The sequence below is a fragment of the Eubalaena glacialis genome, chromosome 2, assembly GCF_028564815.1.
Source record: "Eubalaena glacialis isolate mEubGla1 chromosome 2, mEubGla1.1.hap2.+ XY, whole genome shotgun sequence".
NCBI lineage: Eukaryota > Metazoa > Chordata > Mammalia > Artiodactyla > Balaenidae > Eubalaena > Eubalaena glacialis.
This window is the reverse complement of record NC_083717.1, coordinates 100,174,094-100,201,615: the sequence shown is the minus strand read 5'-3', so window position 1 is coordinate 100,201,615 and position 27,522 is coordinate 100,174,094. Positions and strand designations below refer to the sequence as shown.

General features: G+C 40.6%; 1 protein-coding gene across 1 annotated transcript in view; it reads right to left on the bottom strand.

Annotated features, from left to right (window-relative positions):
* The window catches only part of SPPL2A (signal peptide peptidase like 2A), a 59,797-nt gene extending 35,967 nt beyond the window's left edge, over positions 1 to 23,830 (bottom strand). The window contains exon 1 of the mRNA XM_061180319.1: positions 23,544 to 23,830. Within this exon, the coding sequence (XP_061036302.1) occupies positions 23,544 to 23,609 (66 nt within the window). The 5' untranslated portion in view covers positions 23,610 to 23,830. The remainder of the gene's footprint in view (positions 1 to 23,543) is intronic.
* Between the last annotated feature and the right edge of the window lie 3,692 nt (positions 23,831 to 27,522).

The window sequence follows — 27,522 nt, the reverse complement described above, 5'->3', positions numbered from 1 at the left end:
TAGAATACCACTCCACATCCCAATTCCCTTCAAACTTGGATCAGTCCAGATCCTTCCTCTCTCCTCCTTTGAGAAAATCTTACTCTACAACATAAGGGAGAAAAATGATTGTTTGGCAGATAAAGATGTTGTTCTACTAAGCCTCTGCCACTAAAGCATGCATTAGGTCGAGCTACAGGAAACTGCTGATATTTGACCATTTTTGATCTATAAAATTGTTTATTACATAGAAGTCAATCTAAATGTCTAAGAAGCACAGAAATGCTCTAATCCATGCTCTCCTACCTGAAATCTCCCTTGAACATTCGAGATTAGAAAACTTTCTAGCATACTTGGGACTTTATTAGCTTATGGATCTAAGCAAGTATAGGGAATTCTTGAAACATGCCATCAGATATTTACATAAAGTAATTACATAAGGAAACTACTTCTGGAAAAAAGAAATGTAGTTTTCATTCAGCTATATACTTGGTGGCTATGAATGGATTCTGACAGGAGAGGTAAACTGATATGTTAAATTCTTACTGTACACAAACTATTTTTAGGTTGTAAACAAACTACATAAATTCAACAAAGTATATTTAGGTTATTGTCATACATTTACTTGATTCAGTGTCACTGTTTTATAAATGATGGCTCTGAGACTCAGAGCAGTTACTAACAACCTACGTAAGGTCACACTAACATCATCTACAGTTCTAACTATTGCTGGTAATTCTACAGATAATCATAAGGGTTGATTAGACTTAGGTTAAACATTTTTTAAAGAATACTATGTAAGTGAATTGGGTACTTCTTATTGCACCCAACAAAATGGCGCATGATATCAGGATGTCCCGCCATTAGCAATGCTGAGTTTGATTATTTGGTTAACATAGTAACTGCAGGGTTTCTCCAGTGTAAAGTTAAATATTTTTTTCCCCTTGTGATTAGTAAGTAATCTGTAGCACAATGCGAACAGTTCAGCAACTTCTCACCTAGTGTTTTAGCCTCCATGCCTGAATTTAATTTTACATATTATGTTTGGGGTTGTGAAATGGTGAATGTCAATCCTCTACATTTATTAGCTTGTACGCTTTTTTTTTTTTAATAAATTTATTTATTTTATTTATTTATTTTTGGCTGCGTTGGGGTCTTCATTGCTGCGCGCGGGCTTTCTCTAGTTGTGGCGAGCGGGGGCTACTCTTCGTTGCGGTGCGCGGGCTTCTCATTGCAGCGGCTTCTCTTGTTGCGGAGCACGGGCTCTAGGCACGTAGGCTTCAGGAGTTGTGGCACACGGGCTCTAGAGCACAGGCTCAGTAGTTGTGGCACGTGTCCTCAGTAGTTGTGGCTCGCAGGCTCAGTAGTTGCGGCACGCGGGCCCTAGAGTACAGGCTCAGTAGTTGTGGAGCACGGGCTTAGTTGCTCTGCGGCATGTGGGATCATCCCGGACCAGGGCTCAAACCCGTGCCCCCTGCATTGGCAGGCGGATTCTTAACCACTGCACCACCACGGAAGCCCTTGTACTCTTCTTTTCTAAAAAAAAAAAGAGCTTTACTCTCTCTCTCTACCACCTTTTGTTTACTATCACTAGAAATTAATTGATTTTTTTAAATTCAATGTAGTGCAATTACAATTATTCGTTTGATGTTCAAATTATCCCAAATTTGGCCAATAGAGCCTCTTCCACCTTGCTCTGTGTATCCTTTTGGCAAGACCCCATTAGTCTTTGAGGACTTCCTTGTTTTAGGCTGACTTTATCCTTTACCTGCCATAGATTGGAACCAGTCATTCTATTAAGCTCCTTTTAGAGAGAACTGTATTTAAATTAGAATTTGGGTTTTAACAATGTACACTGCTGAAGTGGTATAACATTTACAATAGACAATTGGCAATATCAATCAAACTTTTTTAATACTTGTAATTCTCTGATTCATATCCTACAGATGTATTACATAATGCACAAAGATTATACAAAGATAAATGTACAAGGATATTCACTGCAATATGTTACAGCAAAAACAAAAAACATCTTCCACAGATAAGAATCCATTACATTATGGTATGCATAGTACACAGCTATTAAAAAGAAAGAACTAGAGGACTTCCCAGGTGGCACAGTGGTTAAGAGTCTGCCTGCCAATTCAGGGGACACAGGTCCGAGCCCTGGTCTGGGAATATCCCACATGCCACGGAGCAACTAAGCCCGTGCGCCACAACTACTGACCCTGAGCTCTAGAGCCCGCATGCCACAACTACTGAAGCCTGAGCACCTAGAGTCCATGCTCCACAGCAAAGAGAAGCCACCGCAATGAGAAGCCCACGCACCGCAACGAAAAGTAGCCCCACTCGCCGCAACTAGAGAAAGCCAGTGCGCAGCAATGAAGACCCAACACAGCCAAAAATAAATAAATGAATAAATAAATTTATTTAAAAATTTAAAAAAAAAGAAATAACTAGATCTACCTGTAGAAATAGATGTCCATGGTGAGAAAAGCAAGTTTCAGAAAGATATTTATAGTGTTTTCTATTTTTTCTATTTTTATAAAAATGACTCCCCCCTCAAAGCTCCCTATATGTATTTGTACTGTTATGTGAACTTAAAGAATGATGTGGAGAGAGACCAGGCTATTAAAAAAAAGGAGAGGAAAACAAAAGCAAAGATGAGGGTGTAAAAAGATTGGAAGGAGAAAATTTAAAAAGGAAAAAACAATCAAAACGAAAGAGGTATGAAGTCCCTCTCCTCTCATCCTGGTTCTCACAGTCACCCCTTAGGGGCTTCTTTTATGTCTTTCCAGATACTATCTATGAATATTTAAGATAGATAGATATTGGGTTGGCCAAAAAGTTCCTTCAGTTTTTAAGTAAAAATAAAAGACACATTTTTCATTTTCACCAAGAACTTCATTGAACAACATATTCACCTTTTGTTCCACTACCTTCTGACATTTTTCAGGCAACTTCATAATTCCCTCTTCCCAAAACTTTTTCTATTTTTGAGCAAAGAACTGTTCCAGGTGCCTTTTACAGTCTTCCAGGGAATGGAAATGTTTTCCATTAAGAGAATTTTGTAAAGACCAAAATAAATGGAAATCCAAAGGTGCAATGTCTGGTGAATATGGCAGATGAATCAGAACTTCCCAGCCAAGCTGTACAATTTTTGCCTGGTCATCAAAGAAACATGAGGTCTTGCATTACCCTGATGGAAGATTATGCATTTTCTCTTGACTGATTCCGGACACTTTTCATCAAGTGCTGCTTTCAGTTGGTCTAATTGGGAGAAGTACTTGTTGGGATTAATCGTTTGGTTTTCTGGAAGGAGCTCATCATAGAGGACTCCTTTCCAATCCCACAATATACACAACATCACCTTCTTTGGTTGAAGACCGGCCTTTGGTGTGGTTGGTGGTGGTTCATTTCACTTCCCCACTATCTCATCTATACCACATTATTGTACAGCATTCACTTTTCATCACCCATTACAATTTGTTTTAAAAATAGAAACTTCATTACGTTTCAGTAGAGAATCGCGTGCGGAAATATGGTCAAGGAGGTTTTTCTCACTTAACTTATGTGGAACCCAAACTTCAAAGTGATTAACATAACCAAGCTATTGCAAATGATTTTCAACGTTTGACTTGGATATTTTGAGTATGTGGGCTATCTCCTGCACGGTATAACGTTGATTGTTCTCAATTAATGTCTCGGTTTGATCGCTATCAACTTCAACTGGTCTACCCGACCATGGAGCATCATCCAGTGAGAAATCTCCAGCATGAAACTTTGCAAACCACTTTTGACATGTTCGGTCAGTCACAGAACCTTATCCATACACTGCACAACTCTCTTTTTGCGTTTCAGTTGCATTTTTACCTTTCTTGAAATAATAAAGCATAATATACCGAAAACGTTGCTTTTTTCTTCCATCTTCAATTTAATAATGGCTACACAAAAATTCACCAATTTTGATTTTTTTTTTTAATGCACGCTGATATGACAGCTGTCACATTACAATCTAACAAAATTGTTTTGAATGAAGTTAAAGACAACTAAGCCCTACCAGAGCCATCTTATGGAAAAACCGAATGAACCTTTTGGCCAACCCGACAGATAGATAGATAGATAGATAGATAGATAGATAGATAGATAGATAGATAGATAGATCTCAAACATATACATTGTTGTCTGTTTTACAGATATGGGATCATACTATATATACTACTGTGTAGCTTTTCTAAAATTTTACTTTTTAAAGTTTCTTTGAAGTATAATCGATTTACAATGTTAGTTTCTACTGTATAGCAAAGTGATTCGGTCATATATATATTCTTTTCCATTATGGTTTATTACAGGATATTGAATATAGTTCCCTGTGCTATACAATAGGACCTTGTAGTCCATCCTATATATAATAGTTTGCATCTGCTAATCCCAAACTCCCAATCCTTCCCTTCCTCACGTCCCTCCCCCTTGGCAACCACAAGTCTGTTCTCTATGTCTGTGAGTCTGTTTCTGTTTCATAGATAAGTTCGTGTCATATTTTAGATTCCACATATAAGTGATATCATATGGTATTTGTCTCTTTCTGACTTACTTCACTTAGTATGATAATCTCTAGGTCCGTCCATGTTGCTGCAAATGGCATTATTTCATTCTTTTTTATGGCTGAGTAGTACTCCATTGTATATGTGTACCACATCTTCTTTATCCATTCATCTGTTGATGGACATTTAGGCTGCTTCTATGTCTCTGCTACTGTAAATAGTGCTACTATGAACACTGGGGTGCATGTAACTTCTTCTTTTTTTTTTTTTTTTTTTTCCCCACACACACTGTATTTTATTTTTACAAGAGATAAATAGACTGACACCAAGCATTGTACATGGATGACCACAACAAAAGCAACAATGATTGCAATTACCAAACATGAAACACACTCATACTATGTCATAATATTGACATTCAGTCCAGTAATCCTCCACTGTAACAGCTCTTTTACTTTGCAGTGAAAATTGATTTGTATATTCTTTGCCTCTGAGTCCTTGTGGGATTTTTTCTTTTTTTAAATTCAACCAGAAAGTCACAAAAATTATACTCATCCTCATCAGTTCACTCAGTCCCATGTAATTAATTTTTTTTTTCATCTTGATCTTTTGTTAGCACTTTTATGAGCTCATCAGTTTTTCATTAGAGTTCTGAAAATGCTTATTCATTCAGTTCAGCAGTACAGTCAGGTACCAGAAACCTGTACTTGTCAGAGTCTTTTCCATGAATTTCCTGAAGATGAAACCCTTTTATAGGAACATATTTACAAAACCATCAGAGTACACCCAGAACTGTCTGTAAATGACAAGACTTAAAAATGACCATGGTTAAAGATTTGATGAAAGTTCATAATAATGCAGTTGACAAGAAAATTAGTTATTTCTGAGATATACATTTTAAAGTAATAACTAGGATTATGACTTATAACATTATACCAGAACATATAAGATTTTTAGAAACTTCATGTAATGTCTGAAACATTTATATTAACATATTTCCATTCAAATAACCCAATGAAAGTTTAGTATTAGTTGTTTTGTTTGTTTGTTTATACTGCAGGTTCTTATTAGTCATCAATTTTATACACATCAGTGTATACATGTCAATCCCAATCGCCCAATTCAGCACACCACTATCCCCACCCCACCGCTGTTTTCCCCCCTCAGTGTCCATATGTCTGTTCTCTACATCTGTGTCTCAACTTCTGCCCTGCAAACCGGCTCATCTGTACCATTTTTCTAGGTTCCACATACATGCGTTAATATACGATATTTGTTTTTCTCTTTCTGACTTACTTCACTCTGTATGACAGTCTCTAGATCCATCCACGTCTCAACAAATGACTCAATTTCGTTCCTTTTTATGGCTGAGTAATATTCCATTGTATATATGTACCACAACTTCTTTATCCATTCGTCTGTTGATGGGCATTTAGGTTGCTTCCATGACCTGGCTATTGTAAATAGTGCTGCAATGAACATTCGGGTGCATGTGTCTTTTTGAATTACGGTTTTCTCTGGGTATATGCCTAGTAGTGGGATTGCTGGGTCATATGGTAATTCCATTTTTAGTTTTTTAAGGAACCTCCATATTGTTCTCCATAGTGGCTGTATCAATTTACATTCCCACCGACAGTGCAAGAGGGTTCCCTTTTCTCCACACCCTCTCCAGCATTTGTTGTTTCTAGATTTTCTGATGATGCCCATTCTAACTGGTGTGAGGTGATACCTCATTGTAGTTTTGATTTGCATTTCTCTAATAATTAGTGATGTTGAGCATCTTTTCATGTGCTTTGTGGCCATCTGTATGTCTTCTTTGGAGAAATGTCTATTTAGGTTTTCTGCCCATTTTTGGATTGGGGTGTTTGTTTCTTTAATATTGAGCTGAATGAGCTGTTTATATATTTTGGAGATTAATCCTTTGTCCGTTGATTCGTTTGCAAATATTTTCTCCCATTCTGAGGGTTGTCTTTTCGTCTTGTTTATGGTTTCCTTTGTGGTGCAAAAGCTTTGAAGTTTCATTAGGTCCCATTTGTTTATTTTTGTTTTTATTTCCATTACTCTAGGAGGTGGATCAAAAAAGATCTTGCTGTGATTTATGTCAAAGAGTGTTCTTCCTATGTTTTCCTCTAAGAGTTTTATAGTGTCCAGTCTTACATTTAGGTCTGTAATCCATTTTGAGTTTATTTTTGTGTATGGTGTTAGGGAGTGTTCTAATTTTATTCTTTTACATGTAGCTGTCCAGTTTTCCCAGCACCACTTATTGAAGAGACTGTCTTTTCTCCATCGTATATCTTTGCCTCCTTTGTCATAGATTAGTTGCCCATAGGTGCGTGGGTTTATCTCTGGGCTTTCTATCTTGTTCCATTGATCTATGTTTCTGTTTTTGTGCCAGTACCATATTGTCTTGATTACTGTAGCTTTGTAGTATAGTCTAAAGTCAGGGAGTCTGATTCCTCCAGCTCCGTTTTTTTCCCTCAAGACTGCTTTGGCTATTCGGGGTCTTTTGTGTCTCCATACAAATTTTAAGATGATTTTTTCTAGCTCCGTAAAAAATGCCATTGGTAATTTGATAGGGATTGCATTGAATCTGTAGATTGCTTTGGGTAGTATAGTCATTTTCACAATGTTGATTCTTCCAATCCAAGAACATGGTATATCTCTCCATCTGTTGGTATCATCTTTAATTTCTTTCATCAGTGTCTTATAGTTTTCTGCATACAGGTCTTTTGTCTCCCTAGGTAGGTTTATTCCTAGGTATTTTATTCTTTTTGTTGCAATGGTAAATGGGAGTGTTTCCATAATTTCTCTTTCAGATTTTTCATCATTAGTGTACAGGAATGCAAGAGATTTCTGTGCATTAATTTTGTATCCTGCAACTTTACCATATTCATTAATTAGCTCTAGCAGTTTTCTGGTGGCAGTTTTAGGATTCTCTATGTATAGTATCATGTCATCTGCAAACAGTGACAGTTTTACTTCTTCTTTTCCAATTTGTATTCCTTTTATTTCTTTTTCTTCTCTGATTGCCGTGGCTAGGACTTCCAGAACTATGTTGAATAATAGTGGTGAGAGTGGACATCCTTGTCTCGTTCCTGATCTTAGAGGAAATGCTTTCAGTTTTTCACCGTTGAGAATGATGTTTGCTGTGGGTTTGTCATATATGGCCTTTATTATGTTGAGGTAGGTTCCCTCTATGCCCACTTTCTGGAGAGTTTTTATCATAAATGGGTGTTGAATTTTGTCAAAAGCTTTTTCTGCATCTATTGAGATGATCATATGGTTTTTATTCTTCAATTTGTTAATATGCTGTATCACATTGATTGATTTGCGTATATTGAAGAATCCTTGCATCCCTGGGATAAATCCCACTTGATCGTGGTGTATGATCCTTTTAATGTGTTGTTGGATTCTGTTTGCTAGTATTTTGTTGAGGATTTTTGCGTCTATATTCATCAGTGATATTGGTCTGTAATTTTCTTTTTTTGTAGTGTCTTTGTCTGGTTTTGGTATCAGGGTGATGGTGGCCTCATAGAATGAGTTTGGGAGTGTTCCTTCCTCTGCAATTTTTTGGAAGAGTTTGAGAAGGATAGGTGTTAGCTCTTCTCTAAATGTTTGATAGAATTCACCTGTGAAGCCATCTGGTCCTGGACTTTTGTTTGTTGGAAGATTTTTAATCACAGTTTCAAGTTCATTACTTGTGATTGGTCTGTTCATATTTTCTGCTTCTTCCTGGTTCAGTCTTGGAAGATTATACCTTTGTAAGAATTTGTCCATTTCTGCCAGGTTGTCCATTTTATTGGCATAAAGTTGCTTGTAGTAGTCTCTTAGGATGCTTTGTATTTCTGCAGTGTCTGTTGTAACTTCTCCTTTTTCATTTCTGATTTTATTGATTTGAGTCCTCTCCCTCTTTTTCTTGATGAGTCTGGCTAATGGCTTATCAATTTTGTTTATCTTCTCAAAGAACCAGCTTTTAGTTTTATTGATCTTTGCTATTGTTTTCTTTGTTTCTATTTCATTTATTTCTGCTCTGATCTTTATGATTTCTTTCCTTCTGCTAACTTTGGGTTTTGTTTGTTCTTCTTTCTCTAGTTCCTTTAGGTGTAAGGTTAGATTGTTTACTTGAGATTTTTCTTGTTTCTTGAGGTAGGCTTGTATAGCTATAAACTTCCCTCTTAGAACTGCTTTTGCAGCATCCCATAGGTTTTGGGTTGTCGTGTTTTCATTGTCATTTGTCTCTAGGTATTTTTTGATTTCCTCTTTGATTTCTTCAGTAATCTCTTGGTTATTTAGTAACGTATTGTTTAGCCTCCATGTGTTTGTGTTTTTTACGTTTTTTCCCCTGTAATTCATTTCTAATCTCATAGCGTTGTGGTCAGAAAAGATGCTTGATGATTTCAATTTTCTTAAATTTACTGAGGCTTGATTTGTGACCCAAGATGTGATCTATCCTGGAGAATGTTCCGTGTGCACTTGAGAAGAACGTGTAATCTGCTGTTTTTGGATGGAATGTCCTATAGATATCAATTAAATCTATCTGGTCTATTGTGTCATTTAAAGCTTCTGTTTCCTTATTTATTTTCATTTTGGATGATCTGTCCATTGGTGTAAGTGAGGTGTTAAAGTCCCCCACTATTATTGTGTTACTATCAATTTCCTCTTTTATAGCTGTTAGCAATTGCCTTATGTAATGAGGTGCTCCTATGTTGGGTGCATATATATTTATAATTGTTATATCTTCTTCTTGGATTGATCCCTTGATCATTATGTAGTGTCCTTCCTTGTCTCTTGTAACATTCTTTATTTTAAAGTCTATTTTATCTGATATGAGTATAGCTACTCCAGCTTTCTTTTGATTTCCATTTGCATGGAATATCTTTTTCCATCCCCTCACTTTCAGTCTGTATGTGTCCCTAGGTTTGAACTGGGTCTCTTGTAGACAGCATATAGATGGGTCTTGTTTTTGTATCCATTCAGCAAGCCTGTGTCTTTTGGCTGGAGCATTTAATCCATTCACGTTTAAGGTAATTATCGATATGTATGTTCCTATGACCATTTTCTTAATTGTTTTGGGTTTGTTTTTGTAGGTCCTTTTCTTCTCTTGTGTTTCCCACTTAGAGAAGTTCCTTTAACATTTGTTGTAGAGCTGGTTTGGTGGTGCTGAATTCTCTTAGCTTTTGCTTGTCTGGAAAGCTTTTGATTTCTCCATCAAATCTAAATGAGATCCTTGCCGGTTAGAGTAATCTTGGTTGTAGGTTCTTCCCTTTCATCACTTGAAGTATATCATGCCACTCCCTTCTGGCTTGTAGAGTTTCTGCTGAGAAATCAGCTGTTAACCTTATGGGAGTTCCCTTGTATGTTATTTGTCGTTTTTCCCTTGCTGCTTTCAATAATTTTTCTTTGTCTTTAATTTTTGCCACTTTGATTACTATGTGTCTTGGCGTGCTTCTCCTTGGGTTTATCCTGTATGGGACTCTCTGCGCTTCCTGGACTTGGGTGGCTATTTCCTTTCCCATGTTAGGGAAGTTTTTCACTATAATCTCTTCAAATATTTTCTCTGGTCCTTTCTCTCTCTCTTCTCCTTCTGGGACCCCTATAATGCGAATGTTGTTGCGTTTAATGTTGTCCCAGAGGTCTCTTAGGCTGTCTTCATTTCTTTTCATTCTTTTTTCTTTAGTCTGTTCCGCAGCAGTGAATTCCACCATTCTGTCTTCCAGGTCACTTATCCGTTCTTCTGCCTCAGTTATTCTACTATTGATTCCTTCTAGTGTAGTTTTCATTTCAGTTATTGTACTGGTCATCTCTGTTTGTTTGTTCTTTAATTCTTCTAGGTCTTTGTTAATCATTTCTTGCATCTTCTCAATCTTTGCCTCCATTCTTATTCCAAGGTCCTGGATCATCTTCACTATCATTATTCTGAATTCTTTTTCTGGAAGGTTGCCTATCTCCACTTCATTTAGTTGTTTTTCTGGGGTTTTTTCTTGTTCCTTCATCTGGTATATAGCCCTCTGCCTTTTCATCTTGTCTATCTTTCTGTAAATGTGGTTTCTGTTCCACAGGCTGTAGGACTGTAGTTTTTCTTGCTTCTGCTGTCTGCCCTCTGGTGGTTGAGGCTATCTAAGAGGCTTGATGGGAGGCTCTGGAGGTGGGTAGAGCTGACTGTTGCTCTGGCAGTCAGAGCTCTGTAAAACTTTAATCCACTTGACTGTTGCTGGGTGGGGCTGGGTTCCCTCCCTGTTGGTTGTTTTGCCTGAGGCAACCCAACACTGGAGCCTACCCCGGCTCTTTGGTGGGGCTAATGGCAGACTCTGGGAGGGCTTACGCCAAGGAGTACTTCCCAGAACCTCCGCTGCCAGTGTCCTTGTCCCCACGGTGAAACAGAGCCAGCCCCCGCCTCTGCAGGAGACCCCCCCCAACACCAGCAGTTATGTCTGGTTCAGTCTCCCCCAGGGTCACTGCTCCTTCCCCTGGGTCCCGATGCACACACTATTTTGTGTACGCCCTCCAATAGTGGGGTCTCTGTTTCCCCCAGTCCTGTCGAAGTCCTGCAATCAATTCCCACTAGGCTTCAAAGTCTGATTCTCTATGAATTCCTCCTCCTGTTGCCGGACCCCCAGGTTGGGAAGCCTGACGTGGGGCTCAGAATGTTCACTCCAGTGGGTGGACTTCTGTGGTATAAGTGCTCGCCAGTCTGTGAGTCACCCACCCAGCAGTTATGGGATTTGATTTTACTCTGATTGCGCCCCTCCTACCGTCTCACTGTGGCTTCTCCTCTGTCCTTGGATGTGGGGTATCCTCCTTGGTGAAGTCCAGTGTCTTCCTGTCGATGATTGTCCAGCAGCCAGTTGTGATTCTGGTGCTCTCGCAAGAGGGAGTGAGAGCACGTCCTTCTACTCCGCCATCTTGGTTAATCTCTCCGTAACTTCTTGAATTATAGTTTTCTCTGGATATACGCCCAGAAGTGGGATTGCAGGATCATATGGCAACTCTATTTTTAGCTTTTTGAGGAACCTCCATACTGTTTTCCATAGTGGCTGCATCAATTTACATTCCCACCAACAGTGTAGGAGGTTTTCCTTTTCTCCATACCATACCCTCTCCAGTATTTGTTATTTGTAGACTTTTTAATGCTGGCCATTCTGACTGGTGTGAGGTGGTACCTCATTATAGTTTTGATTTGCATTCCTCTAATAATTAGCGATGTTGAACATCTTTTCATGTGCCTGTTGGCCATCTGTATGTCTTTTTGGAGAAATGTCTATTTAGCTCATTTGCCCATTTTTCAATTGGGTTGTTTTTTTGTTGTTGACTTGTATGAGCTGTTTGAATATTTTGGAAATTAAGCCCTTGTGGGTTGCCTCATTTGCAAATACTTTCTCCCAGTCTGTAGGTTTGTCTTTTCATTTTGTTTATGATTTCCTTTGCTGTACAAAAGCTTGTAAGTTTGATTAGGTCCCATTTGTTTATTTTTGCTTTTATTTCTATTGCGCTGGGAGACTGACCAAAGAAAACACTGGTATGATTTATGTCAGAGAATGTTTTGCCTACGTTCTCTTGTAACAGTATTATTGTGTCATGTCTTATATTTAAGTCTTTAAGCCCTAAAATTTAAATTTTATATGTTAGATTTTCCATATTGATACATATACACTACCTCCTTTTACACAACTGTATAATAGTCAGTGTTACTTTTATAATTACAAAAGCTAAGGGATTTTTTAAAAAGCTTAAAAGTACAAGGAAGTACAAAGATATCCAACTATGAGTAACATTTATTGCTATAGACAGATTACAGTCTTTTCCACAGTGGTAGAAAATTTATCATTGATATAAGCAAAATTCATTGATATGGGAATTACTAAGGCAAAACACAAATTTTAGTGGAAGATTAGTATGAGAGAGGAAAGTATAACCATACATAATTGTAGAATAGTTTGTATTGGATGTGGAACATGCAGCAAATTTCATGAGCAAGCTAACATATCTAAATAACTTAAGCATTTCCACTACATTTTAACATCTTAGTAAAATTTCTCATAGAGATTATATAGCTTTGAAAATTCAGTTTATCAACAATAGATATCGTATGTTCTGGAACTAGAGACCTGGGACAGAATGGCAGTTTCACCATTTATTGGCTATGTTACAAGTCATTTAAACTGTTTAAGCGTCAACATCTTGGTTTTTTTTGGTTTTTTTGTTTTTGACCCCGCCTCGAGGCTTGCGGGATCTTAGTTCCCCGACCAGGGATTAAACCTGGGCCCTGGCAGTGAAAGCACAGAGTCCTAACCACTGGACCTAGAGGGGATTCCCTCCTCAGCTTCGAGATGACAAAAAATGTCCAGCCCTCACAGAGCTGTCATGATGATTAAGTTAGATGATGCAAATGTTTACCCATATTAAGCTCTTAATAAATGGTAACTATTATTGTTAATAATACATCTAGCACCTTGCCAAGTACTTGCACCATGCAGAAGAAATACAAGATGATTAGTGGTTGCTTAGGGTTTGGTAGGATGTGGGGATGGGGGTGATAGTCACAGAATATGAGGTTTCTTTCTTTCTTTTTTTAAAATGGACTTTATGTTTTAGATCACTTTTAGGGTCACAGCAAAACTGAGTATGAAGTACAGTGTTCCTACATATTCCCTTACCACACACACGCATAGCCTCCCTCCAACCTCCATTATTAACATTTGTTACCATCTATGAACCTACACTGACAATTCATTACCACCCAAAGTCCACAGTTTACATTTAGGGTCTCTCCTGGTGTTTTACATTCTATAGGTTTTGACAAATATGTAATGACATGTATCCACCATTACAGTATCATATGGAATATGAAGTAGTTTTATTGCCCTAAAAATCCTCTGTGCTCTACCTATTTGGTTTCTTTTTGAGGTGATGTAGATGTTTTAAAATTGACTATAGTAACGGTTGTACATATCTGTAAATATACTAAAAGCCACTGAATTGTACACTTTAAATGGGTGAATTTTATGGTATATGAACTATATCTCAATAAAGCTGTCCCCACCAAGAAACACTAAACAAGAAATTATAGTCTTACTGGGAAGATTAAAAAGAAACCTGAAAAAGATAATCACAAGCAGAATGTGATTTAAGTCAGTCTCTAGTAAAAGTTTTAGTAGTTCTTAGGGTGTTGGAAATGCAAATTCTTGGACCCTATTCCAGACCTACTGAATCAGAAACTCTGAGAAGTTTATTTTTAACAAGGCCTTATGGAGATTTTGATGCTTGTTAAGGTTTGAGTACCATAGCTATAGGAGCAGTGCTTCTCAAGATTTAACGTGCATACAAATCACTTAGTGATCATATTAAAATGGAGATTTTGATTCAGTTGGCCTGGGTGGAATGTGGGATTCTGCATGTCTAACAAGCTCCCAGGTGATCCTGCTGCTGCTGCTCTATGGGCCCAACCTTGAGCAGCAAAAGCTATGCGGGAACAAGAGCACAGTCACCCCTCGGTATCTGAGGGAGACTGGTTCCAGGACAGATAACAAAATCCAGGTATGCTCAAATCCCATAGATTTGATTCCACACAAATTCAACAAACTGTAGATCATAAACAAAGTGTATGTATTGAAAAAAATCCAAGTATAAGTGGACCCACGCAGTTTAAACCCATGTTGTTCAAGGGCCAACTGTAGTAGAAACCACATCACTGTGGGCCAGTTAGGTTGGGAAGCACAGAGGCCTGAAGCTCAGTGTCCCTTCAAACATTACAAGTACCAAATCAGGTGAGACTTGTGGTCTACCTGTGTTAGTATTAGATCATCTGACAAAGACCCTATGGTGGAAGGACAGGATATCTTCCTTTACATTTTTCAAGTTAGAAACATGCTTCAAGACATCTGAATTTTCCTTTGTAATCAACTGTGGTCTGGCCTTCTATGACTTTACTCAACCCTTAAAAAATATGTTTATATTTTCAACCAATAATGAAAATATTCTCTTAGTAAAAAGCTTAGTATCAAGAGCTTGAAGGGATTTAGGAATAACATAATCTAGTCCCTTCATTTCATAGCTCAAACAGGTCCAAAATGATCAAAATGAAGTCTCAGGGGCCAGATTAGAATTGAGCTCTCTAAAACCCAGACCAGCAGTCTTTCAGCTCTGCTATCACTTCAAGTTCCCTTATGCAGCTAGATCCGCCAGCACCCCTTAGTAGCCAATCATCACCCTCCAGTTTTAATATTGGTCATATATATCTCTGCATTAGCTGTTAACTCCCTCTCTGCTGTGATTCTGGGCATGGGTCTCCTACCACCACTCAAATTCCTCTAATACCCAATTAGTTCCTCCCACACCCTAAACATCCCAAACTCTAACTCCTTTCCTTATACTCTTCCAAGTACCCCCACTTCTAGGACTCTAGAGTTTCATGGAATTCCTTTCCCTATGACAAGTGCTCCTTACTGCTCACCCCAAATCCTGCCTCTTAATGGCAGTTCCTACAACCACTGGCGGTGGAATCAAGTGTTCTTCATGGCCATCAAATCATGAATCTCACACCCGTGTCTTTATATTCCGCATCTTGCTTGATCCTCACACGCAAGGGAAGCAGGTTTACCAGCCCACAGTGTGAAGTAGTACTTCCTGTTTTTCTGATTCAAATTTACCTCACATAAAACTTCATCGGATGCCTGTTGTTTGTGAAAATTTCCAAATTTACTTTACCCAGATCACTTGACTTCAGTCTTATTCCATATCATCTTCTTTTTAAATCAATGTTTAAGTCTATCTTAATGTCAGAGTTGCCTACTCTTTTGATCATTTTTCTCCTAAATAATTTTTGGTATGATAAGTGCCAAATGATTACTCAAAGTCTAAAAACACCTCAACTGTAATGGAGTACACTGTACTCACATCCTTGCAAGTGTCCTATTTCCTCATTTTCCCAGACCAATCAGACCTTAAACAATGGGACATATATAAGGAGCTGTATTTCATCAGTGTACTTACACTGAGTCAGTCTTGCACTGACCTTCACGTCCCTATCTCTTGAGGCTATATCCATGCTTTATACTCCAGTCTCTTGGTAGTCCCAAGCATGGGCATTTGTATTCCTGGCCTCTGTTCAAACGGCCTCCTGATGCTGACTCACCAGCCCAATATTAACCTAGGAAACAGGCCTTTCTACTCCTGTCCAAGCTAATAGCACAGTTCGATTCTTCTGTGACTTTGTTTCACAGGTTTAGTTTGCCTTCTACTCTTCTTTCTCCTTCAAAAGGTATCTACCAGCATTGGATCTACTTTCCAAATTTAAGTCTTCACACACTCCTTTTGAAAATAAAAATTATTTAGCTAAAAATTTATCTAATATACTACCCCCTACCCTGAATCCACGCCATACTTTGGGTCTGCCAGGACTCTGTATCTTGGCCCATTTTCACCTGATCACGATGGAGCTCTGACTAATACAATGCTAACTTTTACCCATGTATATATTTAATTCCCTTTAAAAGCCTTAACAGATTAGTCAAGCATGGTTCTTCTTTTTTCTTAGAGATTATGGTGGGTAATCTGGGCAACAATTTCTTACCCTTTATTATAGATCAGTGCTTCTTGAATTTAATGTTCTGTTAAAATCAGATTCTGATCCAGCAGGTCTTAGGAGGAGCCCATGATTATACATTTCTAACCAGTTTCCAAGTGATGCTCTGATGTTGGTCTGCAAAGTACATGGTTATAGACTTCATCATGAATAGCAGTGAAACTCATCAGATTTCCAGACATTACTGGGGTTCTCCTAGGAATTTTCTTAAGAGGTGAAAGTCACACTGTACCTGCAGTATGCTGGTATAGCCAACGTTCATGTATTGGCCAGCAGTTCCCCCATTTCACCCATAAGTTCACTCAAAACTCTTCAGCATTTGTATCGCTGGGTCCCAGCTTCCCCACCCACCTCCACAGTCTGTCAATTAAACCTGGTTCACATTATTCGTATTGTTATCCATTAGATATACTTAATCCTTTGGTTTCAAGGGACAATGTGTGAATATGATGAACTCTCTCTCCAATTAACCCCCCCCCCTGCAATCTTTCTTCATAAAATCTACAAATTAAACTACTCCTCTATCTTTAGATACCGAATATGAGGGCTGGGGGTTTGGGGCAAGTTTTGCTAATAAACAGAATTTATTTAAAATGAGAACTAGCAATTAAAAAAAAAAAATCTTTGTTTCTAAACCAGAAGATAAAAAGTTAAAATGTAATCACTGAGTGCTAAATGCCAAAGAGTAATAGTCATCTACCCATTACCCTTATATCATAGCAATGTAGGAGATATCCTTTCCTTTACAAACATCTTTCTCTTTACACAGATTGAGTTTTAAGTCAATAGCAATACATTAAGAGTTGAAAGCAGCCTCTACAGGAAAGGCAGAATTGGGGTTATATGTCTGAATGACACATGTTCCAAAGTCAGGTCTAAATAACTTCCTGATTCACTATTCACTATTATATTTTCTACGCCTCTTTCCTCACTAATAAGTTATATAATCAAGACAATCTATGTTCTTTCTACTCCTACTTCCAATATTCAAGGTTTATGGAAACCATGCACTGAAACTGACTAGACTCAGACCCTCAGAGATGAAGTGAAATCTTAATTACTTAATTAGTGGCTCAGTGGGAGCTAGGGCACCAAACAGGGATTTATAGAGAATCAGAGGAGTCTGTGGGACATGGGGAGAGTAGATCCCCAGGATCATTCCTTACACTTGGAGAATCTGGGGGCATGTAACAGGCTAAGATGTACTAGGGTGGAGGGAAGAGACAAGGTAACCATTCATTCATTCAATACTCTGCAAACTATGAGGTGCTAGGGGAGACAGCAGAGAATGAGTCAGGTAGCTTCTCCGTCATGGGGCTTATATTCTATGTTACCTAGATCCAGCCTTCTCCCTGGTTTTCCTTAAGTAATCTTACTATTTAACTATTATAGAATTTACGATTTACACTAGAATTCATAAACTCAAATGCCTAAAAGGCCAGGCAGGTAAATCAGAGTTGATTTAAGACCATAGGACATGGTAACATTTGGCAAATTCTGGCCTAAAGGCAATGAAATTTTTGAAAAAAAATTTAGTATCTTGGGGTAAGAGTCCATACCTGGAGACTTTATGGTCTAGATTTCTGTAAACAGATCCAATTTCAGGTAAATTTTTAACAAAGACAAATTATTAAATATATAATAAACATGACTTCTATCTTTAAAACTTTTTTCATGAAAATAAATTCACAAATTTATCCAATCAGTCTTGTGATCTATTTTTGATCCAAAAAAAAAAAAAAAAAACTTAGTGGAAAAGTATAAAGAAATGTCTAGAAACTCTGGGTTCTAGTCCTCTTTTTCATGACTTTCTATCTGGTCTAGGACAAATTGTAATCTTCCTGAAACTTCTCTCAGGATCATTTTGAGATTCTAAGGAGATGTATGTTTAGGTGTTGTATTTTGGGAAGGAGACAACACAGCAATTAGTGACTTAAAAATTGGACAACGGGATGCAGAATCCACAGAGACAGCTCTGATTGTGAAAAATCTGACAGTTAAAGGAGGAATGTGACATAACCAGCATGTCTAAGCTTGGGCTTAGACATGTACCACAGACTAGGTGGTTTAAACAACAGAAATTTATTTTTCACAGCCTGGAGCCTAGAAGTTTCAAGGTGCCAGCATGGTTCAGTTCTGGTAAGGGCTCTCTTCCTGGCTTGTAGATGGCCACCTTTTCACTGTGTCCTCACATGGTGGGGCGGGGGGAGAGAAAGAGAGCAAGGCAATAATCCCATTGTAAGGGTCCCACCCTGATAACCTTATCTAAACCTAATTATCCTCAAAGGCCCAATCAATCTCCAAATACCATCACACTGGGAGTTAGGGCTTCAACATGAGAATTCAGAGGCACACAATTCAGTCCACAGCATTTCTCCCCTGGCTCCCAAAATTCATATCCTTCTCACATGCAAAATATTTACATTCATTCCATCCCACAGCCCTAAAAGTCTTAATTCATTCCAGCATCAACTCTAAAAAGTCCAAAAGCTCATCTAAATGTCATCTAAATCTGATATGGGTGAGACGCAAGATTCTTCATGAGGTAAGATTCCTCTCCAGCTGTGAACCTGTAAAACCAGACAAGTTATGTGCTTCCAAAATATAATGGTGGGACAGGCATAGGATAGACATTCCCATTCCAAAAGAAGAAATCAGAAGGAAGAAAGGGGTGAGGGGACCCAAGGAAGTCCAAAACCTAGTAAGACATAGATCTTAAGGCTCAAGAAGTATCCTTTTTGGCTCTATGTCCCACTTTCCAGGCCCACTGGGGTGGAAGTGTCACCCCCATGGCTCTGTGGGGTAGCCTTTGGCTCTGTGGGATACCACCCCCCAAGGCTCCTGGTGGAGGCCAAAAGGCTTGTTGAAACTGAAGTTGTGGCCCTGATGATCTCTGAATCACCTTTGGGGGTCATTTCTCCCTCTTCTTGAAGAATAATGCACGTTCACAGCCAAATAGTTCTATCATCCCATCCTGTCAGATCCAAAAAGTCCAACAGCTTTTCTTCATTTCATCCTGTCTCCTTCCCCCAGAGTTAAAAGCGGCAGTGCTTTTGCTCATAGAATCCCATAAGCTACTTATCAAGTGATTGTTCAGCCACACTCTTAGCGTTCTTTCCAGAACAAACTTTCTCTTTTTTTTTTTGCAACATGGATAGGCTGAGAATTTTCCAAATCTTCAAATTCTGGTTCCTTTTAGCTTAACAATTCCTTCTTCAATTCCTCTCTCTCCTTTGCATTTCACTAAAAGCAGTTAGAAAGAACCAAGTTGCTCCACCAACACTTTGCTTAGAAATCTCCTCAGCTAAATATTTGATTTCACTGCTTACAATTCTTCCTTCCACACAACACTAGAACATAGTTCAGCCAAGTTCTTTACCATTTTATGACAAGAATTGCCTTTCCTCTAGTTTCCAATAACCTGTTCCTCATTTCCATCTGCGATCTCACCAGAATCACCTTTAATGTTCATATTTCTAGCCTCTACCCATTACCCAGTTACAAAGCTGCTTCCACATTTTGGGTATTTGTTACCACAGAACCCCACTCCCGGTACCAAAATCTTAGTCAGCTTGGGCTGCCATAAAAAAATACGATAGGCAGAGGGGGAGGGGGCAGGGAGAGCAAGCTCTCTGTCTGGTGTCTTTTCTCATAAGGGTACCAATCCCATCACAAGGGACCTACTCTCTGACCTCATCTAAACCTAATTATCAATATCTCCCAAAGGCCCCATCTCCAAATACCATCAATACTGGGGGTTAGTGCTTCAAGATATGGATTTTGGGAGGACACGATTCAGTCCATAGTACAGTAGCTCAGCATGTCTCTGATAGGTTGGGTAGCAGAACACAACTAGTTTCCCCAGGAGGCTGAGGGAGGAGGGCAGAAGAGAAGGAATTAAAGAAGACTTTGAGTTGGTGTAGTATACCAAAGGAATGCAGATTTCAGCAAGAGATCTTTCTGTTGGGGATTCTGATCACCACTTCATTTTCATAAGCTCAAGATGTGGCTATATGACACTTCAAATTCTTTGAAGTAATGAAAACATGAATACAACTTTTTTTTTTTTTTTTTTTTTTTTTTTTACATGGAGCTTTTATTTATTTATGGCTGTGTTGGGTCTTAGTTTCTGTGCGAGGGCTTTCTCCAGCTGCGGCAAGCGGGGGCCACTCTTCATCGCGGTGCGCGGGCCTCTCATCATCGCGGCCTCTCCTGTTGCGGAGCACAGGCTCCAGACGCGCAGGCTCAGCAATTGTGGCTCACGGGCCCAGCCGCTCCGCGGCATGTGTGATCCTCCCAGACCAGGGCTCGAACCCGTGTCCCCTGCATTGGCAGGCAGATTCTCAACCACTGCGCCACCAGGGAAGCCCATGAATACAACTTTTATAAAAACATTATGAGAAAGACTCAGGATTCTTCAGAGAACTTTGAAGCAAGTTTAGAAAACAGATCCAGGCTAAATTTCACTCATTCTCTTTGAAACAGAACCCTGTGACTGGGTCCAAATAACACTAAAATAAAGGTCTAACAGTTGGGGCTAGCGGTGCGAGTTGGACTAGGGAAGGACAAGTGTGATATGGAAATATGGCAAAGCCAAGAGAGAATAAATTACCTGCCAGGCACTCTTTTCATGTCTAGACTTAAATGTTTAATGGGTTTAGAAGTCATTAAAACAGCCAGATGTGCTGTAGCTTGTGTTCAAGATACACGGTAAGGTCACTCTGATGTGATGAGGACAAACAGAGTAGGGTAGGCTACATGATGTTGAAGGGGCTTTCCAATGTTAAATACTCTGCCTCTTCTACAAGGATGTGACACTTTCTGGAGATTAAATGCTGCTTCTAGATGAGGATGATGACCTTTTTTTTTTTTTTTTTTTAATTTTTGGCTGCGTTGGGTCTTCGTTGCTGCTTGTGGGCTTTCTTTACTTGGGGCGAGTGGGGGCTACTCTTCGTCGCGGTGTGAGGGCTTCTCATTGCAGTAGTTTCTCTTTTTGCGGAGCACGGGCTCTAGGTGCGCGGGCTTCAGTAGTTGCAGCACGCAGGCTCAGTAGTTGTGGCTCACGGGCTCTAGAGTGCAGGCTCAGTAGTTGTGGTGCATGGGCTTAGTTGCTCCGCGGCATGTGGGATCTTACCGGACCAGGGCTCGAACCCTTGTCCCCTGCATTGGCAGGCGGATTCTTAACTACTGCACCACCAGGGAAGCCCATGATGACCCTTTTCTAACATGACCAAGGGGAAAGAGGCTCAGTAGGGCCAGCTTCCAGAGACCAGAAAGAAGAAATGAAATGATTAAGCTGGCATCATTCATTCAAATGAACTCAGAGAGGCCACCTAGGGCTGTAAGAGTAGGGAAGAGGAGTAAACAAGGGCTTCAGGGAGAAAATGGTTAAAATTACAAAAAACTTAAAATAGTGGAGGAAAGGAACTAGGTATCTAGTAAAGAGAAGGAAAGAGAGAGCTCCTGCTGAGAAAAAGGATACCAGATTTATTTGAGTTCCTCAGAAAAGGAAAGGAATGAGAAAGAGACCCTTTCAGGAATTTAAAGGAAGAAAGAGTGGAGAAGAAAAAAATCCACTGAGAAATCACTAAGAAATAGAAAATCAATAATACTAGTTAGCACTGAAAAAGATCTTCCCAGTTTCAAAACATCTTGTCAGTGTATTCACAGTTACCAGCACAGCTCCTGGCACATAAGAGATAACACACTAAATATTTGCGGAGTGAAAGAATGTTACTGAGTCCTCACAACAACCCTGCAAGCGGGGAATATAGAACTCAAGATTAACATGGTGAAATATGACAAAATATATATGTACAATATAAAAAGAATAAAATCTAGAATATGGGAGACAGACTAGCTACAATTTAGAACACGGACAAACTTTAGACTTGTGAAGCACTTGAAATTACATGAAAATTTTGCTTCCATTTTTCTAGTGAGAGGCTTCAGAGCTTTTATTAAGAATTTCAATATGAGTTTATGAGCAACTGATGTATTATTAGGTTAATTATTAACTTGTGTTGAGAAAGGACAGGTGGGAATTTATACACACATGTATATATTCTTACAATTAGCTTAAGAAGTTCAAATGAAAATGAGTGCAAAAACACTCAAAAAATTTCATACCTAGGTTATAGTTTTATGTGTATTTACATACTACCTGAATTATCTTTTGGACATGTCTGATTACAAGGTAAACAACACCTCAAAGATTCAGACCAACACTGCCACTTTGCTATTCTCTTTATATCCTACTCCTCCCCCTGACCCACCTCAAGCAATTTTTAGATACATTCTTCCTAATGCTGCCTAGCAAAGTTATGAATACAACAAAGGCACTTAACCACTTCAGGCTTTGAGTTTGGTTTCTCAATAAATGTTAAAAACACTTTCATATTGAATATATTCACTGGTAGTAATCCTTTAAACTGGAGAGTAAGCAAAATATACTCTTTCAGAGAAGTTACACATTCTAATGGAAAGAGCTAGACAGGCATACACCATACCAATTCTGTATAAAGCTCATAAAAGTTTCCAACCTGAAACTCCCTAAGTGAAATTTACAAGAAACAAAAACTGAAACACTGAACACTGGCGTCCTTAACACCCATTCACTGAAGCTTCTGCTTGGTGTTGGATTTTAAGACATTATTGCTTTTCTCTAATTATGAAAACAAACTTGTGTACACATATTTGTTACTGTTACTTAACCGGCTCGCCTCCCCTTTAAACTAGGCAGAGACTTGAAACCCACTGAAACCCACTAAAAGAATTACACTTTGGTGCGTTCTTTAAAAAATTATTTTAAATTATTACTCTTACCAGAAAGCCCCAGAATGAAATCAAATGAGCCCTAAGGCGAAGCAGAAACTACAGCGGAGGAAGAAAAAAATCTGTATGAGAGCAATTAAACTAAAGCGCAGTCCTTGAACCGCTAAACATCCAGGGATCGGGTATACGTTTTTTCCTTCTTTCGGGGTTGGGGTTGGGGGGAGTGCGGGTTAAGCAGCGGTAAGAAAGGCTGGACAATAAAATTCAGAGGTCAATTCAAAACGCCTGGAACAGTGAAAAACTATAGAGGAGAAGCACCGAAGTCCGAGTCGTATTAGGGGCTCGGCAGGTAGCTTTCTCGGGGGTAGGTACCGGGACTTCAAAGGACGGGAACGGGGGCTGGACGGAAAGGGAGTAGTGGGACAGGGAGGGGGATGAAAGCAAAAAAACAGAGCAGGCCGCGTAGGCGCGGGAGAGGGCAGGCCGGCAGGGAGCCCGGGGTGGGGGCGACGGGGGGGGACGGGGGGGAACGGGGGGGCGGCGGCGGCGGCGGCGGCGGCGGCGGCGGCGGCGGCGGCGGCGGCGGCGGCGGCGGCGGGTGGGGGGCCCCGGCCCCGCCCCGCCCCCGCCCCGGGGAGGCCCAAGCGCCCGCCCGTCCCCCTTACCAGAGGAAGCAGGAAGCCCCACAGCAGGGCGGCCGCGGCGGGGGTCAGCGGGTGCTGCAGTCCCATCGGACTGCCTGGTGAGCGCCCGGCGGCGCGGCGCGAGGCGGGGCGGGCTCCGGGTTCCCTCGCGGCGCTGCTTCGGTGGCTAGGCCGGACAGGGGCGGCCGGCAGGGTTAGGCTGGGGCCGCCGCGGCTGCTGGAGCCGCCACTGCAGCGCCGACTTCCCCTTCCGGCCCCGCCCGGAGGCCGCGGAAACCCCGACGGGGCACGTGGAGTCCGGGTCTGCGCGCGCCGCCCGCCGGGCTCTCTCAGGTTCCCGGCGCTGGCCGGCACCGGCAGCGGGTCTGGGCGTGTCTCTTTCCAGCTGCGTGACCTGAACTGTTCCCGGGTCCGGGCAGGCGAAGGGACTTTTTCAAGGCCTTCTTCTTCCTAGAAGCGGCGGAGCGCCTGTTCAGTTCCCCACTAACCACCCAGGTGCTCGAGCCAAAAACCTACATGCTCTGAGTCTTAATTCACCTGCTCATCAGCAGTCCTAGGCTCTCTCACACGTATGTCCCCCAAACGCCCACCTTCTCCTAAACCGCAGTGACCACCCCGAGACCACTGTGGTTTCTCTCCTCCAAACTGGTTTCCGTTTCCACTCCCCACAGCCCATTATCCACACAGCTGTCCTGGAGAGATCTTTTTGAAAGTGTAAATCAGATCATGTCACTCCCAACCACACTTAGAATAAAATCAAAGCTCTACTCTGGGACTTCCCTGGTGGTCCAGTGGTTAAAAATCCACCTGCCAATGCAGGGGACAGGGGTTCGAGCCCTGGTCCCAGAAGATCCCACATGCCATGGAGCAACTAAGCCCGTGTGCCACAACTACTGAAGCCCACGCGCCTAGAGCCCGAGCTCTGCAACAAGAGAAGCCGCCGCAATGAGAAGCCTGACACTGCAACAAAGACCCAACACAGCCATAAATAAATAAATTTATTTTTTTAAAAAACGGAAACACTCTACTCTGGAGGACAAAGTTTATATAACATGGTCCGTGCCTGCTTCTCTGACCCCATCTTCACTGTTTTCCCACGCTCGCTTCAAGCCACATGGGCCGCCTTCGGTTCTTCCGGCCTTTGTACTGGTAGTCCTCCCTGCTGGAATGCTCCTCTCTCTGAATACCTGGCACGCTGGCATTCACTTATCAGCTTAAATGTCACTTCCTCAGAGAGAACTTATTTATTTACTTTTTTAGTTAATTTATTTATTTTTGGCTGCATTGGGTCTTCGTTGCAGTGTCAGGCTTCTCATTGCGGCAGCTTCTCTTGTTGCGGAGCTCGGGCTCTAGGCGCGCGGGCTTCAGTAGTTGTGGCACGTGGACTCAGTAGTTGTGGCTCACGGGCTCTAGAGCGCAGGCCCAGTAGTTGTGGCACACAGGCTTAGTTGCTCCACAGCATGTGGGGTCTTCCAGGACCAGGGCTCAAACCCGTGCACCCTGCATTTGCAGGCGGATTCTCAACCACTGCGCCACCAGGGAAGTCCTGAGGGAACTTATTGACATACCCAATCTAAAGTAGCCACCCAGTCACTTTCATATCACATGATTTATTTTAATTCTCTGCACAGCACTTTTCACTCTCATATTCTCTTACTTATTTATCTCATTGTTTATTTATGATATAGATTCCCACTTGATAGAAAGGTGTATCTTTGCTTTGGTCACTGCTGTATCCATTACAACATTTGGCTTAAAGTTGGTCCTCAAATATTTGTTGGACGAATATTCAATACCAAACACTGAATAGAATGCTGTCCCCGCCATCCCACAGCTCATGGTTTAGTGAAGGACATAGATGTGTGAGCAAACAGTTCAGGGTGAGTAGTGACCCTTTTGTTTGCATAAGATGCTATGGGAGTATCAAAGGGACATTTTAAAGGGGTGCCAGGAAAAATTTCAACCTAAGCTGAGTCTAGAAGGCTGAGTTAATTTTAGCCAGGCAATGGGTAGGAGAAGGGGGAGACTTCCAGGAAGAATGAACCATTAGTGTCAAAGCCAAAGGTGACATTGGAGGAACTGCAAAACTTGGGCTTGGCTGAAGTTTTGAGTGATGATAGATGAAATGAGAGAAGAAGGCAGAGGCCAAATCACAAATAGAGTGGGGCATCCTGCTTGGAACTTTAGGCTTCGTCTAGTTGGTGACGGAAAGCACAGTGACAGACAATTTTTGTTTTAGAAAGCTCTCTGTGATGGCAGGCAGGGTGGCAGATGGATTGAAACAGGGCAAGAGTAGAAGCCAGGAGACCTGTTGGGCAACAGTAGTAACCTAACCCAGGCAGGGATAGTGAGGGCCTGAACTGAGACAGTGGCAGAAGAAATGGAAAGGAGGAGGAGGTGGTGGATCTGAAAATTCGTAGCAGAATTTGGTATAACTGAGGGTACATGAGAGATGAAGGAGAGGGATGATTTCCAGGATCCTTCCCTGGGCCCTCTATTGAGATGATCATCACAGGAGATGGAGGAGGTGGGTGATGGGTGAGGAAGAGGAAATAATTTTGGACTTGAGTTTGAAATGTTTGTGGGACATCCAATTGTAAATGTCTGTAGGTTGATGGCTAAGTGGGTTGGTCTGAAACTTAGTGGCACAATGAGGCCAGAACTCAGGTCTCCTGCCTGTCAATCCGAGACTCTTTTCACATTTTCTAGCTGCCTAGGGCAAGCCAGATTTCCCTTTTGTAAAATGACTGTGATTAGATGACTTCATCTCTAAGTATTCCCTTCTGTCCATAATGGCCCTTTGCCTAGTGAATCTCCAAGGTGGCTCCTGAGGCTGAAGATCTCTGGTTTTACTGTCTAGAGTTATGCCCATTTTTTCTTCCCCTCAGTAGGAGAAAATTTTGTACCTGCAGTCAAAGAACCTGTGTTATAGGCTAGTTCCTTGTGCAATCTCTCTTTGCCTGCTTTAGTTTTCTCAGCTGAAAAATATGGACAGTAATACCTGTTCTACCTGTCTCAGATGAGTATTGTAAAAATTACATGACTTGTAATTTGGGTAAAATTACTCTGAAAATTTTTAAAAAAAGAAAAAGAGGGAGAGGAGAGGAAAAACAGAAGGCTGTGTTATTGTTGCAGTCCAGTGTCAGCACTGTTTGCCATAAATCTTCTGCCAGAACTTTTTCTTCTTGGTCAAAGTCCCTGCGCATGATGAAGGAAAATGGGAGGGTTAATGGAATATTGAAAAGATTCTTATTTCTTGACTTTACTGTTGGAATGGCTGTTAAAGTATACTTGGAGCATACCTCTATTACACATGAATTTCCCTGGAAGTATTAGGTAGGATAAAATTTGCCTGCATAATTTTTAGTCAATATTTTTCTTCTCTAAATAAGCTATGTATAAAAACCCAATTATGGAAAATAACTATCATTAAAGATTGTTTTAGTTTCTAAATATATTTAGTTAATGGAATTTTTTCCCCAATGATACAGATAGAATGTTATTGGTTGTCAGAACCTTTCTATAGTCTAAGAAATGGTCAGGAACTATTGGCTTCATTTTACAAATGTGCTAGATGACAGCAGAGGAGGAGTAGCTAAAACTCAGTCTCCTACCCTAGTACACTAACAGTAAGTAACCTGTTGTTTGCTGGTACTTCCACAGTGTTTTTTACTCAGAGGACATTGATGAAGTGTTGGTAATGAGCCCCAAAAACTTTCTTGGGCAATCTAGATCATTACTTTTAGAGCAGTGATTCTCAGTCTTGATTATTTATTAGAATCACATAGGAGAGCTTTAAAGGCTACTGATGCCTGGGTCCCACTACTCGCCTTTCCCAATGCAGATCCTAAATTTAATTGGTCTGGATGTAGCCTGTGCATCATAATTTTTAAGGCTCCTCAGGTGATTCTAATATGCAACCGAGGTTGAGAAACTGGCTTAATCAGTGATTTTTAAAATGTGGCCTCATGGACCAGCAGTATTGACACCACCTGGGAAC